The sequence below is a fragment of the Poecile atricapillus genome, chromosome 3, assembly GCF_030490865.1.
Source record: "Poecile atricapillus isolate bPoeAtr1 chromosome 3, bPoeAtr1.hap1, whole genome shotgun sequence".
NCBI lineage: Eukaryota > Metazoa > Chordata > Aves > Passeriformes > Paridae > Poecile > Poecile atricapillus.
The window spans coordinates 115289313-115310358 of NC_081251.1; the positions used below are offsets into that span (position 1 = coordinate 115289313).

The 21046-nt window shown below is 44.8% G+C and overlaps 1 protein-coding gene across 4 annotated transcripts in view; it reads left to right on the plus strand.

Moving 5' to 3' along the window:
• RTN4 (reticulon 4) overlaps positions 1-21046 on the plus strand; it is a 41293-nt gene that overhangs the window by 14624 nt on the left and 5623 nt on the right. Inside the window, exons 3-5 of one of the 4 annotated variants that reach the window (XM_058833963.1) lie at positions 368-2788; positions 15637-15844; positions 17653-17791. In XM_058833963.1, the coding sequence (XP_058689946.1) occupies positions 368-2788; positions 15637-15844; positions 17653-17791 (2768 nt within the window). Of the gene's footprint in view, positions 1-367; positions 2789-8794; positions 9007-12289; positions 12442-15636; positions 15845-17652; positions 17792-21046 lie in introns of those variants that run through there. The other 3 variants (XM_058833965.1, XM_058833966.1, XM_058833964.1) reach the window with 3 other exon arrangements.

The following is a 21046-nucleotide window of genomic DNA, read 5'->3' on the forward strand; positions in this document are numbered from 1 at the left end:
AAAAGACTTTTCTGGCACACATTTGTGCAATATGTTTATGCCCAAGCATCCACACACCCCCTCTCTCTGTCTCCCCTTTGCCACCCTCCTGTTCTGGCTTTGTTAATATTGCCCCCCTGTACTTGTCTGGCATCTTCAGCTTTACTGAGATCTTTGCACTGCATAAAGTTGCTGCTTCTTGAGTCTCTTGCTCACTTCTCTCCTAGAAGTGAAGTAGAATAGCTTTAAGTGATTAATGGCTCATAGTATCCGTGCTAGACCTTGGAAGAGCCTTTTAGTAGCTAAAATCATGTGAACCTGTTGAAAGTTTGCACTGACTTTGAGAGCACTTGCATTCTCTAACTTTCCTTTCTATCCACGGTCACAGAAAAAGTTATGGACTTGCAGGAGCAGCCAGGTAACACTAAGTCGCTTGGTCAAGAGGATTTTTCTGCAGTCTCGCTTGATCCTGCTCCTTCTCTTCCCTCCTTCTCTCCTCTCTCAGCCGATCCCTTTAAAGAGCACGCAGCCTTTGGTACCCTCTCAGATGGATTTCCTGCAAGAGGCACTTACAAAGAGAGCTCCAGTGAGGTTTATAAAGAACCTATGAAAAATGCCAGAAACCCCTTTCTTGCAGAGGGAAATGATAAAGACATTTCAGAGATGAAATACTCACAGCCCCCATTTGCTAAAGAAGAAGCAGCCATTTTATCTCCAGCTAAAGAAAAAACACAGCTAGAGGGCCCTAAAGAATTACCTAACCTGGAGAAAACGCCTGCACAGCAGCTGAAAATGTCTCCAGAATCTCCCCAAGATTTATTTGAAAGAAACGAGGAAGATGACTCCTTTAACAAAGACAAGTACAGAGGAAGTGGCGATCATGGTGAAAAAGGGGTGCTGAAAGAAGACCCTCTTAGGAGGGAGGAATATGCAGACTTCAAACCATTTGAGCCAATATGGGAAGTCAAAGGTGCTAGTCATGGACTGAGCAGCATGAGAGAGGATGTTGGAAGTAAGATAGACACCAAGCTGGAGAGCAGTTTGGATGACAAATATGGTGTGGGTAAGCTGAATGTGCAGAAGGATTACGAAAGAGAGAGTGAAGGCAGTGCTGAAGAGCCCTCCTTCCCCAGCACCCCAGAAGCTGTAAAAGAACCTTCGCAGACTTACATCACTTGTACTAAATTTGACTCCCCTCCAAGTCCTGGTGGTAACAAAGGCAAATCTCTTTCTCCACTAGAGGAAGGCACTTCAGAAAATAGAACAGACGATGAGAAAAAAATTGCAGAACTGAAAGCTCAGACGGGCCCAGAACAAGGTAATTTTGCTGCTGGAGCAGCTGGGCAGGAAGGACAGGGAGCTGACCCTGCTAAAGCCCAGGGGGTCCCGCCCGACAGCGCCGCAAACATGCCCGAGGGTCTCACTCCTGACCTGGTGCAGGAGGCGTACGAGATGCACGATGCAGCCTGCACAAAACTGGCTTACGAACCCAAGATTGATTTAGTGCAAACCTCCGAGGCGGCGCAGGAGACTCTGAAACCCGCGGCGCAAATCTGCCCCTCCTTCGAGGGCTCGGAAGCTGCTCCATCCCCGATATTGCCGGATATTGTTATGGAAGCCCCGCTAAGCACCGGCGCTGCTGGGGCAGAGGCATCTGCTGTGCAGCTGGAAGCTTCCCCACTAGAAACATTTATGCCCACTGCCAAGTATGAGAATGTAAAAGAGGCTGAAAAACCTCCTGTGTACCAAGAGGCAGTGAAGGTACCACTGACACAGGCCCAGGAAGAAAAGGAGACACTGGCATTTAAACAACCTGATGGTGAGAGCAGCAGCACTCCTGAAGATCTGGAGACTCCTTATATATCTATTGCATGTGACTTAATTAAGGGAACAAAAGTTTCTGGTGAATCTCCTTCTCCATCTTTCACAGAGTATTCAAAGATGCCGGTAACAGAAAGCATTTCTCAGGATGTGCCTGAAGACAAGGAGCTAGATGGAACCCTGTCTCCACAGTTTGGAAAAGCTGGCCTGTTTAATAGCCAGATGATATCTGACTTTGCTGAGGAAGCAAGTGAAGATCCATCTCTCTTTAAAAGTGAATCCACTGAGAGTATTGCCACTGATGAAGAACATGAGGAAGGACTGGTGGATTCAGTAGCTGCCACGGGCAAGCCTTATCTGGAGTCATTCCAACCTGAGCTGGACTCTTCCAAAATTGTTGCTGCTCCACCATCTGAGCCAATAATAGCCAAGGCAGATAAGATTCCTCTTCAAATGGAAGAGCTGGATGCTTTGGCTTATTCAGCTGATGTATCTGTTGCTATGGAACCAAAAACAGGAGATGACAAAGCTCTCTCACCCATGGAGTCTTCCCCAGTCTCAGTGGAAGAAGACTTTGTGATGTTAGGTCATCCTAAAACTATTCCTGAATTTGTGACAGAAGCCACTGACCGAGAAATAATGCACAAAGGTGAAGGTGAAGACATCAGTAAGGTGATTCAGGGTGAGAAGAGGCAGTTGCCTTGCCCAGAGCTGCCCTGTGATCTGTCTGTGAAGAATGTAGAAATAAAAGCTGAGGAAGATACCAATGCCTTGAAAAAGTCTTTGGAGGCTGTGGACAGAGAAGTGCCTGAAGTATCCACCATGTCCTTACCAGCCACAGATACCTCACCTTTATCTGCTGAAAAAGAGCTAGTCAGTGTAGTAAAACCAGGAGCTTTTGAGAAGGAAGCTGAGAAAGAAGCTGCTTCTGTTAAAGAAAAGAAAAAACCTACTGCTGTATTTTCAGCAAAGCTGAATAAGTCTTCAGGTAATCCATGTATGCTGTCTTGCAGTTTGCTGGTCTGCATAATTCTTTAGCTAAACTTAAGCTTGACTTACTCTTTTAAAATCACTTTCTGTAAACTTCTCTGTAGACCAAGGGTAACAGAAAATGTCGGTGCCTGCACTTGTACCTTTCTCATATTCTGATTGCTTTAGTAGCTTTTTTCTGTTTATCAGGGGTGGACTCAGCATCTCCAGGTTTCTCCTCCAGCTCTTCTGCTCGATGCAGAAATAAGTGGCTGCTCACTGCAGGCCCTTCCGTGCCTGTCCACAGGCTGGGCACGGGGTGGCCACCCAAACTCTGAATCTGGGCAGCTGCCTGCTGTGTGCACATGTTTTGAAGAGGCATTTCTTCCTTTTCATTAACAGTTCAGACATCAGACTGCAAAACTCAGGAAAATACCCCTGCTGCTCCTGTATGTGCCTGGAATCTGGAAAAGAGCCTGTGCATCTCCAGCCTGCCTTAGATAAGGCTGGTGGTTTAAAGCAAGTGGTGAATGTGAGGGAGTTTAGTGTGCAGGTTACTGGAAAAGTGCTCGTTAGGAACTTGAATGTTCTGCAAACACTAAAATCGGCTTATGCACAGCACAGGTATTATTTTCTGTTTCTCTTTTCAAGAAGGGCTTGCACTTCAGTGTAGTTAATTTTTCTTACAGTAATGTGCAGTCACAGTAGCAGGAAGTTGTATTCTTTTCTCTAAACTGAACACCTCATGCATTTCCAGCTTTTTGTAGATTAGGGGAATACTTTGCTTTCTGATTTTGCAGCACTCTGCTGCTACTTAAGCTTTGACCAGAAGCAATCACACCAAAAAAAAAAAACAGCTACTGCAGAAAGCACAGTGCTCTAAATAGAAAAGCAGGAGTTAGTTTGACTCAGCAGCAGTACTGTATTTATGCAGTAGCTCCAGCCTACAGTTCATAAAATAGGATTACAGAATACCCTGAGTTGGAAGGGAATAGCAGGTGTATGTTGAAGTGCCCATCAGTGTTGGTGCAATTGAAATAGGTTTGGGAAATAAGGTAGATGATGTGTTTTTTATATTTACCTTTGTCATTTTTCCTGTCTCACCTCCTCTACATAAAGGTAAGGCAGAAAGGACAGAGTTTTGCTTTTCCCTTGGGGTAAAACTTAATGGATAACCTGCACTGCTGAAACTCTTAGTGTGTCTGTGTGTTCTGTGAAGGCTTCCAGCAGACAGAACTGTCTAGAGAGCAGCTGTGTGTCTTGGACTTCATGTCAAGGGGTTAATTGCTTAGAGCTCAGACTACTTAAAAAGAAACCCAAAAACAAAACACTGCACTTAATAGAAGAGCTTTTGTGTTAGTTGTTTTTAAAGGGAGGCCTTTGCAGAGGGTCTTCAATCATTGCACTGGGGCTGGCAAGTCCCTGCCTGGGGCAGGCAGCCCCTGGCTGTGGCTCGGGGGAGGACACAGCTGCTGCTCTTCCATCCCTGGGAAGCTGCCAGAGCAGAGAGGATGAGCTGAGCAGTGTCCTGGCTCTCCCATCCACGGCCCAGTGCAGGGACAGGGCCCAGCAGAGTGCTGGGAGCTGGGCTGGGGAGCTGCAGCCTCCCAGTGCTGTGTTCACTCTGGAGAGCAGCTGCAGTTCTCATTTTTGATGTGCTGTGTTGTTTGGGAAGAAAATTCTTTTGCTTTATGCCAAAGCTAAATAGATGAGACTACCAACTCAAAACTGGGCCTTTTTTTTCCTGGATTTTTCTCCACACTCTGCTGTGTTGCAAAATACAGAACTGAACTTCTGAGGCAAGCCACAGACACCAGTTGTCTGCTTTAAACACCACCCTGCTTAGGCACAATTTCAGAGCTATCATTGAAGAACTAACAAGGAGGGATTGTTCATCACAAGGCCAAGTACATCTGTGCATGTGTTTGGCCTTCTGAGTCTACCTTTGTTCTTTGGGGCTTTTTTTCCCTACCAGTCAGTGGAACTGAAATAGATTTTGCTGTGTCTTAAGACTCGTGGAATTCAGCTGGTGTGATGGTGTGACTGATGCTTGTTAAAGCTTTAATCTGAGCTGCCCTACTGGTGCACTTAAATCCAAGGTTGTGGAATGCTTACTTAACAGTAATTTAATATTTTTATTTAAAAAATATTTTAAAATTAATTAAAAAATTAAAAAATAAAATAAATTTTTAAAATTAATATTTTTCGGAAGCTAACCTAAATGCCAGGGTGTTGTAACTTCCCACAGCCCCGGTGAGCTGCAGGGAGCTAACAGGTATTCTAAAAAGGTTGCAGATACTTTTTAAACTTCCCCATTCCACTGAAGCAAATGGAAAACTTTGAGGAGCCTCCTGGGTAGAAGGAGGTTTGTTAAATGGTGCCTGGCACACCCTTGGGTAACCTGGTAACCTGTAACACCAGCAATTTCTGCTGTCTTGAATACAGTGGTGGTTTGTCCCCAAGTTTGTATTTCTCAGTAGCTGCTGTATTTGGCTTTGGGCAAATAGCCGTGTTTCTGTCACCTTCAGCAGACCTCACATACACATTCCTGAGCTCGGTCAGTGCTGTGACCTCAGAGTTCCTGTGTGTTCCTGTGTTCCTGCAGCAGGCACTGGGGAGCCCTGGGTTAGGGCCAGCCTGTGTGACAGGGCTTTAATGCCATCTAGTGTTTGTCACCGAGGTGGAACCTCAGTGCCAGCCCGACAGGAGAGATCCATCCAGGTCTGGAGAAATTGCCAGCTCCTGAAGAGAGGTGAAAGCTAAATATACACTTCTCGTATCTCAGCCCTTCTGTTGCACAGACTTTCTTCTCTCATACAGATCATTAATCCTCCCCAAGCCCATGCTTTCCACAAACCTGCTTTTGATTGATGGGATGTGGAGGCTTTTATATCATTGATATTATTGAATTATAGACTCAAAATCTCTGGCCACAACAAAGTTACTTACTAAAATGGACATTGGTGGTTTCAATCCCTCAGTGTGTCCATGTTGAGTATTACAACAATATTTAGAAGTAATCAAGACACTCGGTTTCCCAGAATACCCTTGTGTCATTGTGGGTTTGAGCACCAGCTCTGTAGATATTCCCTTCAGATTAAATCTAACTGCTTTATTTGCTTTCATTACAGGCACTAAGAAATGCAGCTGATTATTAATATTTTACATTTCCTGGATTTTCTTGAGGGGGCAAATACAAAGGTGAAGCTTAGGTGGGAAATGTGCTTTGACAGGGTGGTACTAATGCTGAATCTTTCTCTTCCCACAACATGGAGGGCAGAAATTAAATACTTCCTGTGATGCTGTAACAGAAGGATGCTTAAAGGAAGTTCTGCCTGATACCAGCTGCACCCATTTGGGGAATTTCTGCTATTTTCTGTGTTTGTAGTGAGTTAAATGGAGCCACTCAGCAGATGGGAGGTGTTTGGGTTTGTTTGTTGTTTTTCACTGGAGAAAAAATGCCTTGGAATGCTTCTGAGTTTATTGCAGAAGCAGATTGGTAAAATTTAATTTAATTCAACATAAAATATCTTGATTTAATTTCATCTCATTGTATTCTTATATTCTTTGCTTGTTCAGGTCATCTTTTATGCTATCAGCTAAATAGTAATAAATGGAGAGTTCCAGAGGGCAGAGAATTTGCGGAGGAGGAGGAGAAATGAGGAAAAAACCAAACCAAATGAGTGAAATTTTTCTGAAGTAAAGACACAGCCCTGCTGTGTTTCATTAGAGCTCATGACCTCTGTTGAGAGACTTGTGTTGCTGAGGCTGCTAAAAGAGCAAAGCTGAGAGAAGTTCCTTTGGAGTGGCACAATCAGGGAGAAAATGGAGCATTTGGGCCAGGTTCCCACCTTTGCCAGACAGGCACCAGCACTGAGGAAGGTGCAGTGCTGCTGTCAGGGTGAGCAGTGAGTGAGTAAAGCACTCACCCTGCCCTGTGGAGCCTGGGGCGTTCCATGCCACGTGTCCAGAACTGATTGTGTGGGACTTGTCTGGGGGAGCTGATAATGCCAGCTCCTCTGTGCTGGGCGTTCAAACAGGCTCTGGAGGCAGCTGTGCAATATCCCTGCTGCAAACAGCTGCTCCACAGGTTTGGCACTGCTGGTGCCCAGTTTATGTGCAGAGTAGGGTGCCCTGGTGCCTGGAACAGGAGATGGATTTCATGATGGTGTTTGCATGGAGTGGTGAGAGTGAACACTGAGTATGCAGAGAGTAAAGAGGAGGCTCTGGAGGAACTCCTGGAGGGTGATGAGGGCACACTGGAGATGGGAAGATGAGATGAGGTGCAGCTGCTCTGCTGTGGCCACAACAAACTCTACATAGGCAGAGTTGCACAAATGCACTATTTTAAAAGATAAAGGATGTAAATATAAAATTAAGAGGCTTTAATTTGGTATCTTTATAAATTTGATAATGGAAAGACTTTTGCAAACACGATGTTTTTGGCAAATTTATTGACAGTGCAAATATGGAAGGGGACTGACAGGTTTTGGTGATTTCCAGTTCAGCTTGAAGACAGAAGCAGGTTCTCAGATGTGTTTTGTACTTTTTTTTTTGTACAGTGCAACTTTTCACATTTACTTGCAATGTGATGTTTGGATATACACTCCCTACTTCTTTCCTATTTTGGATTTGTTTGGATTTACCTGTTGAAATTGGAGCTGAAATGCACATCTTTGTATAAGTTAAAAGGAGATGTAACTGCTCTTGCTGTCAAAGGAGGCCTTAAATTTATGTAGCAGTTGAAGTCAAACCCAGGGCTTTTGGGTCTCTTTGTGGTAATCCTTCTCAATGTTAGATTGTTCTAATGAAAAGTGAAACTGTCTATTTAAGGTGTGAATTGGGATCTCTAGCCCTCCTGGTCTACAGGATTTTTGTGGAAATGTGGGAATGCCCTTTTCTTGTTCTTAAGAAAACGGTGAGAATGTTCTTAAGAAATGGTGACATTTAAGAGGCTTTGGAGCAGTCCTGGGAATATTTTAGCGTTCTGTTGTTAGCTCCAGACCTTAAGAAAATCAAAACTGGAAAAGTTGTGGTTTTTTCAGCAGAGATGAAAACAAAATGACAACAGGATTCCCACAGCTCTTCTCTTTCAGATTCAGTCTCCTGACTCTCCTGTTTGTGCAATACTTTACATATGTTGGTAGTGTAAACTGTCAGGTTCCTGTTTTTATTTAAATGAGGGGAACAGTTAATTGTCAGGTGCAAACAGAAAATGCTGATGTAAAATAAAAAAGGGGAAGGTGTTTGCTTGGAGGAATTGGGTAAAGGGCTGAGTAACTTTTTTTGCATCCTTCCTTAAGAGGAACAGATGCAGCTGAGCAGCTCCTGAGGACTAAAGATACCAGCAAATGGGTTAATCGTGCTCTCCGTGAGCCTCTGCTTTTGTCCCAGGCACAGAAAGGGTCCTTTTCTGCTTCCCTTCACGCTGCTTGTTGTGAAGGGAGAAGTGTTACAAAGATGTCTCTGTTAGTCCTCCAGCAGGCAGACATTAGTTTACAGAAGCCCGAGGGGAAGCCATACATCTGGGAGGTTTGTAAACGCCTTTGACCCTCTGTTTGAAAAGCAATCTATTTCGAGCTCGTCTGCTGACTACTTTTAGCCGGGCCGCGAAAAGCCGCTTAGCGCGGCCGGGCTTTGGAGCCCTCCCTGCCGTCCGTGCAGCGGGGCCGCCGGGCCGGCCGGGAGCCGCTCGGTGGGAGCCGGTGGGAGCCGCTCTGCCGGGAGCCGCTCGCTCAGGGCCGGTGGGAGCCACTCTCCCCGGGCCGGCCGAGGCCGCTCGCTCGGAGCCGCTCGCTCGGGGCCGGCCGAGGCCGCTCGCTCGGAGCCGCTCGCTCGGGGCCGGCCGGAGCCGCTCTCCCGGAGCCGCTCTCCCCGTGCCGGCCGGAGCCGCTCTCCCGGAGCCGCTCTCCCCGGGCCGGCCGGAGCCGCTCTCCCGGGACCGCTCTCCCGGGGCCGGCCGGAGCCGCTCCCGCCGTGCCAGCGCTCCTTGCCGGCGCTCCGGGCCGCGGCGGGCGCAGCGGGGCCGTGCGGTGCCAGCACTGCGTCAGCTCCACACCCCGTCAGCTGACCCGCTCCTGCAGCACCAGTGCAGCACCACTGCGGAGCACGGGGAAGCCCATGGTTCCCTCCCTGGGCTGCAGGGCGCTTCTCCCGCAGCTCTCCCCTCTTGGAATGCATAATTGATAATCCCAGCTGGAGAGATGGACAGTCAGCCGAGCAGTTGGAAGGATAAGGGTATTTATTCTTTCACCTTTTTTTCCTTATTTTATTCCTTTGAGATGCCGCGGGTTGTTTTCTGCAAATGGTGTCTGTAGCATGTATTTATTTGACTGTGAAATGTAGTCGAAGATGTGGAATATCTTTGTGCCACGTGCAGAATTATAAAAACTGCGGGTTAAAATGGGTAAATACGAGCAATGCACAAAAATAAATAATTTATGTAGGTGAAAAGGCTCGTGTGACACTGCAGATCTTTTCCAGTCCTACAGAGCATATTAATGAAGGGCTTGTTTTGGTATGCACGGCACAAATACCGGCATAGTCCAAATTTAGTCCGTGCTCCTTGGAAATTTCAATATTATTAATGATCTAACAGTACTAACCATTAACTGAAAACCCCCACGTAATCTGCAGGTCATGTCTTAATATTTTTAAGAGGAGAAATTGCATGCAGGCTACAGCAGGGTGGGGGTATTTTCTCTTAAAAATCTGTTTGAAATCTACCCTTAATCCCATTTGCTTTGGATCTTTCATAATTCTGTCGAATTCTAGGTAAAATTGTGTCTGATTTTTCAGAATTTACAGCCATAATATCAAATTGTTTTAGGTAAATAAGTAGCTAACCTTAAATTAGTGTGGTGATGACCTTTGTTCCTGTAAGAACCAATGGGAGATCTCCGGTGTAAATCTCTGTGGATCATTACATTAGTGCTCAGTGTGTTAGAGTTTAAGCCTTATTTGAATAAGTAATCTTCATACTTTATCAACAGGACAAGCTTTAAAACATTTAATCATCTCTGGATACTTAAATATATTTTAAAGGGCCCTGTCATGCTTGGTGCTTGTGAGATTTTCCTCAATTTTTTGGGAATTATTGTTCAAAATCTGTGGTTTTTTAATATTTTTTCCACTTGGATAAAATTTTCAGCTCTCTGAAATCCATAGAATGCTTTATCAGAACCTAAATATATAGCAAAAAAAGTCCTGAAGGTGAAAATACTTCACCCCTGCAAAATCAGGTTCTTACAGTTTAATCTTTGATTAAAGGGCTGTAAAATATTAGGAAAAAATATTTTGCAGTGTTTAGCAATATGTTGTTGATGTGTAAGTAATTTAAATGTTCAAGGCTTTGCACGTCAGGCCTGAAGTTCTTGTGGATGGGAAGAAAGGAAAGGGAAAAAAATAAGATGGGGGTGAGGTCAGAAGGTTTTGGTAAAAATCTAAAGGCAAATTCACTTTTTGTGTTGAGGCCAAATTTTCAGGTTTCTTTTACAACCAGCCCGGCAGGGGTGGTGCTGATCTGAAAGCACATTTCCAACCCTGGAATTTGAGGCCTTGAGGATAATGGAGTCTGTTTTGGTTTTAAAGCCCTGAATTGTCCATCCTGAGCAGAGATCAGGTCTAAAAGAAAATGGAAGCAGAAATGAAGGTTTCTGGGGAAGCAGAAGACCCTGGTTCCTCTCCTTCTGCAGCTGCTGTTGAAGCCTGGTTTAGAGTTGTTTTTTTGTTTACAACAAGATGAAGACGCTGTGTTTCACGTTCTTCCTTCCTTCAGGCTCCAGTGGCATAGAAAATGATGGGTAAAAGTTCAGGGACTGATTGCACTATTCATCAAGCCCCAAAATAAATATAGAAGCAAATATTGCAACATGCTTCTTTCCATACTAAAAAATTACTTTTAAAAAAACCAATTACATCTGAAACCAGAGAAGAGCAAAAAGTATGATTGGTAGTTGGACTTTGCAGCTGAAACACCGCTTCCTAATGAATATAATCTTAAATTTAGATTTGGTTAATGTGTTATAGTTGAGGAACAAGCATAATTCAAGTGGTACAACCTGTGGCATTGATTAATACCTGTGGTATTGATCACCCAGATAGATAGGATGAAATAAATCTACCCTGGGGATAGCATCATTTTAATTTTTAATGCTCTTGAAGATACGCCCTATGGAGTAATTGGTACTAAAATGTAACATTTATTTATTTATTTTTAAATGATTTCAAGGAATTGTCAGGTTTTAATGGCTGAATATTGATATGATGATATGGTGAACAGCACAACTATACTTCCAGGTTATGCCAGGATTCTTTTCTAATTAATGAGCAGAAATCTCTCTGAATTTTGGTTTAGCTTAGTTAAGTGATGGCAAAGATTGCGTAGGCAACCTTTATCATGAATATTTGGGGCTTTGGAATGGTTTTCCCAGTTGGTACATTGTGCACACATGCATGAGTATCTGGTCAAGTAGAAATAAAAGGAAAATGTCGCTTTGGCTCATTAGGTAGCATTTGGGATTTTAATTTTTATTTTTTAATTAATTTTTTTTTTGAGAATCTGGTAGTTTGCCTTGTCATTCTAGCAGGTACTTGTGAAATCTGTATGATGAAAAAGTATGACTTTTTTTTTTTGCTGGGGTTGTGGTGCAGATGTGCCAGGCCTGCAGTGTGGATGGTGCAGGCTCATTCCGTGTCCTGTAGCACCCAGTGGAGCTGGATGTGCTGGGACAGGCTGTAATCTTGTGGCCCTGTTAGGAGATCAACCGGGATTTTTAATAATCATCCTGATGCAGGAAAGCTTGAAAATGTCAAACCCCAGTGTGTGGTGATGCTCCACACCAACACTGGCTGCTTGATGGCTTCTCTGGGGGATGGGCTGTGTCCAGCCAGTGCAACCACAGGGCCAGCACTCGGATCTCTGCACACACATCACTAGAAACCCCGAAGATCACATCCTATGTGGAGTTTACTACGTGCAAGCAGAAAAGGCCTCTCTGAGCAGAGACACAGAGCAATTTGTGGCTGTGCATTTGCCCTGCTCGGTGACAGATGGGACATTGCGCCACAGCCGTGCTGAAAGCTGCCTGGCCCATTTCTCTATCGGCACAAGGCTAAACTGAGGCAGAAAATGCTCTTCTTCCCCGTGCCTCCTGCTCTGCTAGAACAGAAAGCATCCGTGCCCACCTTTCATATCACAGAAACCTTCCAGTGTAACAACGCCTGTAAATCCTACAGCGTTCCCTCCCCTCCCCTTTGACACAAACAGCCTTTCTTTGGCTCTGGAGGGGTTTTGTGGAGCTGTAAATCCCGGCGGGGAGCTGTAGGCTGTGGAAGCCGTGTCTCCAGAGCCGAGTCCCGAGCTCCGAGCTCTCCGGCTGCCATTGGCGGTGCCGCCGCCGCCTCAGGGCCGGCAGCGGGCGGAGGTTGTGTAGAGGGGTTTTGTGGAGCTGTAAGTGCTGTAGGCTGTGCAAGCCGTGTCTCCAGAGCCGAGTCCCGAGCTCCGAGCTCTCCGGCTGCCATTGGCGGTGCCGCCGCCGCCTCAGGGCCGGCAGCGGGCGGAGGTTGCGTAGCCGCGACCTCGGGCTGCCCTCACAGGAAGTGCAAAGCGCCGGGAGCGCTCCGTGCCAGGGCCGGCCGCTCGCTGCACGCTCAAGATGGATGCCAAAATGGGTTAGTCCCTTTCTCCTGCTTTTTCTCTGCTACACGCGAGCTCCACTCCTTGGAGCTCTCGCTTTTAATTTCTCTTTCTTCAAACAACACAGCGTCGCTCGGTTTAGTTATTTATTTATTTTTTAAAATGAGAATTATCAGGTTAAATATATCAGACCGCTTGTTTTTGTCACCAAAACCCGATATGATTTGCTCGGTTTTAAGTTAAATATCTGCAAGGAAAAGACTTTAAAGAATACAACGCCAAAGCTACGGCAGCACTTGCTTTGAAAGCAAAATGTAACTGGATGAGTTGTGCATGTAAGGCACGGATGGTACAGGACTATTTTTAGACGTGCCAAGTGACAGTTCGTGCTTACCAAATGTAGGCAGCTGTTCTTGTTTTAGAATAAGCCTGTAAGACATGTATTAATATTATTTATTTTATTATTATTCGTATTGTATAAAGTGCAGCTCAGAGTGGCTTCTATAAGGAAAGATGTTGCGGGGCCGTTGTTGAAAATTGGTTTGGGGTTTTTGTTTTTCTGGTTTTATTTTTAATCTGCTGTGAATATCTTGCGTGTAAGTTGAAGCCAGAAAGCTGCTTCTAGTAATGCTTTTAATATTTTCCTTTCAAAATAAACGCAAATAACTTGTTTCTGATCAATTGGAGAATACAAATCAGCGGTTTCATCTGCTTTCTTGGACTGCAAAATTACAAAGCATTTTTTTCAGTGACTTAAATACCGAATTTCCTTTGAGGAATTTACTATGAAACCAGATCCCTATGTCATTAAGCCAACGCTCGTTTGATCGTTCTCTAAAAGGAGTGGAGATGGAACGAGGAGAAATGTTTTATGTGCAGCTTAACTCTGGTCCGGGAGCTCCTGGCGTGGGATTTTTCTTATTGATTACCGAGAGCAAAAGGCTTGATGGGTCGCTAAAGGCCATTTGGCTTTTGCTGTGTGCTTTAATTCCAGCAATGTACCTTTGTTTCTGGCATTCTGGAGCTGTCATACAGATGAATTACTCTCTTTACATTCCTTATAACTGGGCTAATGCATTAATGCATGGAATAAGTGATTTCCTATGGAGCAGGAGGAACCCAAGGCTTTAAAGCTGTGCAGAGAGGAGGGAGCAGCTCATTTACAGAAATAATGCTGTCTGCAGGGTTCATACTGAATGTGTCACCTGATACAGGGGCAGCACCAAATTCGAGTGCATGGATGCTCAAATTGCAGCATTTAAAAATAAACACAGTTTCAATACTTGCAGCAAATGCTCCAAAAGATATGAGAGGCTTTTTTTTTTTTTTTTAAATAAGATGCCTTACATGCTTTAAGAGCACAAAATCCACCAACTGGTTTTGGCAAGACTGGTTGGTTGTGAAGATCTCAGCCAGGTGTTGAGGCTCCTTCCAGCTCAGCTTAGGTCTACAGGTTACAAGGATTCTTAGGTCAATCACACAGTTTTATTGATGTTTAATGATGCAAGGTGTGCAGAGACAATAATTAATAATAGATTCTTTTGTGTCTGGAAACAAAGGAGGAACCCAAAGAAGCAGCTAAATTTTGTGATTTCAGCCCACATGAAAGCAGATGTATGATGACTTGATTTTGTTTGATTTTTACAAATGTTAAGGAAAAGTTGTGTTGCTTGGTGCCTGGACTGGAGTGGGAGGAGGAGTTTGGATTGGAGGTGCTGGGAGAGCAGGAGCGTGGTGGCCTCCAGGCGATGCTGCTCTATCTCTGCCCCCATATGTTTGTGCAGTCACGTGTGGTGGCAGCTCCAGCCCCTGATCTGGCTGGCTCCTGGCTTTCTGCCGTGGTTTTGGCACAGCACAGGCAGCCAGGCTGGAAGAAAGGAGTGGGATGGATGGTGCTGGAGGGGTGAGGCTGTTCTTTCCACAGCGCTTCTGGCCTGTGATAAATTGGAGGTGTTGGTGTAGCTGTAACCTGGTTCTGTCTGTGAGGCTGCAGGAAAACTTCTGCTGAAATGTGAACTAAATATTGGGGCTGATACTTTGCTTTAGGGTGGGCTGAAGTTTCTGACTATGGTTTTCATCTTTCCTGCTATGCAGTATAGTTTTACATCTTGGAATAACTGAAAGAACTTCAGCTCTTGAAAGCCTGGGAAAACACACCAGCCCCAGGGGCTTTGGCATGTTGTACCTACAAATGGGTTACACAGACTTTGCCCTACAGAGGCTACCAAGTGTTGAATGTTGGTACTTGACTGTGTTTTTATCCTGCAAGAAATAATAGACACATTCTATTTTTTAAAATACTTCTGCAGTCATCCAAAAAATCTGTTCCAGGCTGTGATATACTGTTTTACAGTTAATTTTGGTGATGTTTAGGATGAGGCAGGATTGCTAATTATCCAGTGCAGTGGTAATATGTTTCTGTAATTCATCTTGAACTATTGCTGTTAACAAACAGAGCTGCAGTGGGTGTGTTGAGCCATTACCTATGCCTTGTGCAAGGGTGTACTTTGCTCTCAACAGTGATGCTAAAAATGGCATAATATTGTGTTCTCTAATGAGGGTCACTTAAGGAAAACTAAACTTGGTTTGCAAATGAAGTCTTCTGCTTTGGAGCACAGCAGATTTAGCCTGGATTGACGTTTCGGGGTGAGTATTCTCTCTTTTGAAGGCTCAGTCTGTCACCCATAATCAACATTATAAACTGCCACGGGAATGTTTCCATCAAAAGAAAACAAAGCGAACTGTTAATGAGTCTTTGAGCAGTGCCTTTGCCTCTACCAGGCTTGGAAAGATATAATGGTTTAGGGATCTGTTGGTGTCTTGTTATCTGTCCTAGCAGGGAGTTGGAATCAATCTCTCCAGGGAGTGACCTCCACAAAATGCCTGACAGTGAGAGGAAATGAGGCACAAACTGCTGTGGTTCTGGTGCAGAACACAGCACAGCAGCTGAAGAGATGAATTCTGACATTGCTTAAGGGCATCATTGTTTTAAAATTTAAACAATTGCATCTGGGGTAATCCTAATAGCAGTAATCCCAATAATCTGAAGTCCAGAGCAGAACCAGCACTAAATAACCTATTTCTAGTTGTGATTTCTGCTCTGGTTTGACAGGGGTTCGCGAGTTCCGCTCTCGGTGACTCTCAGCAGTCGAGTGAATAATGAAAAATTACTGCCTTGATACGAATGCCAAAGTGTCTTGTTCTAATTTCTTACCTCTTTCAAATTGTAGTTGTTGACCTCCTTTACTGGCGAGACATTAAGAAGACCGGGGTGGTGTTTGGAGCCAGCTTGTTCCTGCTGCTCTCATTAACAGTCTTCAGCATCGTGAGCGTCACAGCCTACATTGCCCTGGCCCTGCTCTCTGTCACCATCAGCTTTAGGATATACAAGGGAGTTATCCAGGCAATCCAGAAGTCTGATGAGGGCCACCCCTTCAGGTGAGGTTTTTCTTTTAATTTATGTTGTTTTGGAGAGCAGCAGTGTTGGTGCTGCCAGAAGCAGCGGGTGACACGTGCTGCAAGACGTTGCATAATAACGTAAATAGACTGCGCAGAAAAATGTGTTCCCCACTTTCAGATTTTCTCAGGAGTCAGTTAATACAGAAAATGGATTGAGGGCTTGGTACAAGGGATGGAAAAATCAGAATAAATGTAGAGGGGTTTAAACCATGACAAAGAGCAACTTAAATATTTTTGAAACTTTTAAGGCCTTAAAACTTGTGGTTTAGTGTGCAGCAGTGTAGCTGTGCTCCCCACTTGCAAGGTCAGTTGACAGGGTCCAGGTACCCACTGCTGCAGAGCTGCCTCAAGAGAAAGCAAACCTTATAAATCTGTGTTGGAGAGCTTGTAGGAGTGTGTGTATCCCATTTCCCTGCCAGCCCTGTCCCACTCTGCCCAGCCTTGCTTCTCCCTGTTATTAATGAGTGAAGTGGCTCAGTCTCCCCTTGCAGCCTTCAGAAAGTCCTGTTTGCCTTTCTGTCTACAGCCCTCTTACAAATATTGTGGTATTCCCTTCTCCCCATCTCCTGTCAGGCAAAGTAAAATGTTTCTATGGGTTTCCCTCCATTCCTCTGAGACCACATGCAGTGGCTCCTTTTCCAGTGGAAGAATTCTGTGGGACAAAATTCTGGGGAAAAAACACCCCCCTGCTAGAGTGAATATTCCCAGTTGAAATCTGGTTTGCTTCTCATTATCCAAACAACAATTTCAAGTTTTTTCTTAGCAAGGACAAGCAGAACTTTTTCTACCCATGCTATTTCTGCAGTTTTTTCTAAGAATACCAATATTCCTATGTAGCCCCCAGACATTCTTGCCCAGCATACCTTTTTGTTGCTTAACTTGTTCTGTATAGCTTAGCTACAAGAAGGATATTTTTACTTGAAAAACCCCATGACAGGAATTGGATTTTTAATGCAGGCACTGAATATCTTGTGGATGAGCTGGGAAGGGTGAGCAGATGGATCCAAGGGTAGATGGTAGAAATGTAGCCTTGAAATGGCCACTTGCTGCAGTTACCATTTGAAGTATTTTCATTTGTCTTGGACTTGCCACAAGGTCATGTTCAGCTTTGCCTTAAATGACATACATGGGAACATTGTGCAATTTTCTTATTAAAAAAATCCCCAAACAAAACCACCCCAAAGCAGAATCCCCTAAATGAAAGTTTAACAACTGGAAAATGAGCTCTGTACTACAGATGTGCTGCATTGCTCCTTCTGCCTCCAGCATGCACATTAGATAAATAATTCATACTTTGTTTAAGGACTCCAAATTGCCACAGCCACTGCAACTACAGATAAGTGACAGTGGGGTGGAAAGAACATATTAACAGATAGGGGTTTATATCTTTATATAAAAGAACTGCTCTCACTAGCTGTAAGATTTTTTTCTAGCAAATGAGAAATTTAGGTCATTTTGCTGTGCCATAGTATGTTACAGCTTAATGGTAACTCCACAAGGGCCTTCCAGGGGCAGAAATGGATGTATTGCTTTTGTAGGATTTTTTTTTTCCCTTGTCTTAGCCTGCCCACCTTTTTTTGCCTGGTGCAGGTGAGTGAGTAAATAGCAGTGAGAAAAAAAATGGTTCTCTAAGAATACCTTAGGTTAGTTCTGTTGTTTCAGCATTCCTCACCTAGTGAAGTTTGTTTCTCTGTAGCATAAAAAGGAGGTTCTATTGACACTGTATCTAATACATGGATGAAGTTTGCAGTGCTGTTACCCTGAGCTTTCCTGGCTGTTTCCTGCAGGGCTTACCTGGACTCGGATGTGGCCGTGTCCGAGGAGCTCATCCAGAAGTACAGCAACGTCGTGCTGGGCCACGTGAACGGCACCGTCCGGGAGCTGCGGCGCCTCTTCCTCGTCGATGACCTGGTGGATTCCCTCAAGGTGAGTTTGCCTCTGAGGACATTGACCCAGGTTAGCAAAGCCTGCTGCTCCTTGTGGAATGAGCAATGGCTCTGGTTAAGTAAATAACCAGGTGTAGTTTGCTCTTGGAAGTGTTTGGCACAGGGCTGGATATCGGGAGCTGCCTGCAGTGATGGGGTAGGTAAAGGATGACTTGATGTGCACATGGGCAGAGCAGTAACACAAATGGAAAGCAGAAATAAACTGTGGCTGCCTGCAGCTCCCTGTTCCAGCTCCTCACTGGTGCCACTCACAGCAGGAATCTTCTAAAAAAACAAGCTGTGCTCCTGTCTGGGCATTGGGGGTGTGTCACTGGTGTGTGTGTCCCTCTGGAAAACCTGGCTCTGGGCTGGATTGTCCCAGCCTGCTTTGGAGTTGGTTTTGTGTTCGTGCTTAGTGCACATCCTCAAACAGAAGTTCTTGTTCCAGCCCCTGGATTTGGGAGTGAAAGCTGCTGCTTTTAGTGATGGGAATTACTGAAATGGGGTTTGCAAATTTCTCAATCTAGTGTGAGCAGTGCTGTATAACAGCTTGAGTACATCCATGTAGAATTTAATGGGATTTATTGAGAGTGGTAGAGCACAACTTATTGTAAAGAATAGTAATAAATTAAACAAAATGTAACCAGAAAGAAAAGAAAAAACAAAACACCCCCCATAAACACTCCACAATAAAAGAATTGGCTGAATCCCCTTTAGTTTTGTGCTGGCAGAATTATATTCTCTTTTTTCAAGCTCTAATCACCTTTCTTTGTTTTTGAAACTGGTATTTCCTTCACCCAGTGCAGTGTGTTGTCCACTTCTTTTTCAGTTTGCTTAATCTTCTTGAAAAAACTTGCATTTATCCTGCAGTAAATCCCCTTACTTAGTGCTTTGTAAAGTCCTTTGAGTTGCTGTGGAGTTGGGGGAGGGGTTCCTTGTGAAATGTGGGGGAAACCAGAAAGGCTGTCCAAGTCTTTGTTGTATTTGTGCAATGGCAATCTGCAGGCAGATCTCGGAATCTTACCCAGAGTTTGTAGATCCAGTTTCTCGTTGGGCTCCAAGTTAAACACAGTTTGTGCCAGAAAAGCTGTGCCTGATGCCCTGCAAGGCTCCTGCAGTCAGGCAGTTCCCTCTGGAAGCAGGAGGAGAGGTGTAAGGGGGCTCTGCTGCTCCTGGGACAGATAGATTTTCTCAGGAGGGAGAGAGGACAGTGGAGTATTGGCCTGGGGGTTGTGCAGTAATCTCCCTTCTCCCAAGGGGCTTTGCAGGAAAAGCCTTTTTAGGAGCTGGTTGTGCATTCTTTTTCTGGTTGTTTTTAGAGACATGATCAATAGTGCTGCTGCTAAAGTCCTGTTTGGATCTGATTTATGAACAGCACAGAAAAACTGGGAATCACAAGGTCCCTTGTGTTTCTGATTGAGCCCTTTGTGATCTGTGCCTTGGGCTGAGTTAGGAGACTTCTCACACCATTTGTGTAGAGATCCCAACCCCTTGCAGTAAAGGAGAAGGGAGCAGCGAGCAGCCAGCTGCTGTTCCAGTCAACACTGGTCTAAAAACAAGACCTTCTGGAGGAATTATGTTAGAAGCAGAATTAATTCCAGCCAGAATGTCTTCAAGGCACTCTAATCACTTAAAATACTACAGTCCATAGGATAGATGTGTTTATTCAGCTGAACTAATTCCTTTCCCCTCTCTCCTTCTGACATTTTAAACGTTTTATGTAGGTTAATTAGTCTAATTTATGGTAGTTGGAAACAACCCTTTATCAGAAACCAGTGAATGTCAGGACAGTTCACAAGCACAAGTTACTGATTTTGAAAAGTTTGTGCTCGAGGAGAACGTTGGGATTCCAGGGTCTTATGTAATATAATGGCCCTGGTTTAAAAAATAAAAATATCTTGGCTTGTGTAGTTTAAACATCTTCACTATAGGAAACCACATGTTTATGTATAATTCAAGTTACAGAGCTTTAATGTAGAAAATGTCTGCAGGTCAGTTTATTGTGTGTAATAGTTCTGACTGTAAAATCTGTCTTGTTAAGATTTTTTTTCTTCTTTATTAAACAATGCTTCAGTCAGGGAAGTCTTAAAATGGACTAAATATTTATGCAGCACAAGGAGAAATTCCTCGCAGCTCTTGAGGAGTAACTGCAGAAGAGCCCTTGCCAGAGCCCCAGGGGAAGCTGCATTTTGTCCTGGTAAAGGCTGTGCTGGCACTGGGCACGGCTGTTCCTGCTCAGCTGAGGCTTTGAGGAGCAGAGCTCTGTATTGTGAGTGTAGCAAAGAAGGGGCATGGGATACTTCTGGATTTGCCCATTTTGGCTGGCAAAGCTGGGTTCAGTCCATCAGCCCCACAGGCACTGAGGTACCCGTCCTTGGGAGGGTCACACCGAGCTTGGCTCCCGAGCAGCTGGGAGGGGCAGTGCCAGCTCTGGAGCTGCATCCTGGGCTGCCTCCTGCTTCCCTTTTCTTGTCTTAGAGGTGTTTCAGGGAAGGGGATTTTTGTGTTTGGAAAGATCTCTGAGATGTGTTTCAGGTAAGCTTTGTTGTGTCTGTGAGAGTCTCACAGACAGTTTATAAGAAAAAGAAAATAGAGACCAGTGAGTATGTGGGGTTGAGATGGACTCCAGGATTGGATAATCCTGCGAGAGCTGCTTGAGATGTCGGGAGGGTGCAGAGAGGGGAGTTGTAGGATCAGGGTCCCTCTCCAATCCAGTACTGTAAGTGAAGAGGATTAAAACTGCACATGCAGCAGTTTGACTCTGCCCTGATGCTGCTCTGGACAGACTTTGGGTGGAGAAAAGCTTGTGTAGTCAAATGTGAACTCCTGGATTTTGCTCTTTCTTGAACCATAAATTCAATGCTCGCTAAATAGGACAGTTCTGATAATTATTGGACTTTGGGATTGATTTGTGTCTTGTTACCCCTGTGCTTATGTAAACTCCCATTTTCTGCCCTGGGAAGAGTCATCAGCAGTGTTACTCCTGGCTGCTGAGCCGGCAGGGTGGTGCTGAGCTTCAGGAGTCGTGTCCATGGGGAGCAGGTTGGCTTTTGGGATGCAAGAGAACCATTGTGAGCCATCACAGGCTCGGGGTTCTTTGCCCAGTGCAAGCTGGTGCCTTTCCACCCTCTGGGGATGTGCTGCACGTGCAGCCTGTCCAACATGCAAGTGTGAAATGCCTGAAGCACAGAGGGCAGCTCCAGGCTCACCCTGCCACTGCAGGGCAGAACTGGGCCAGGCTTTGAATCAGTCATGG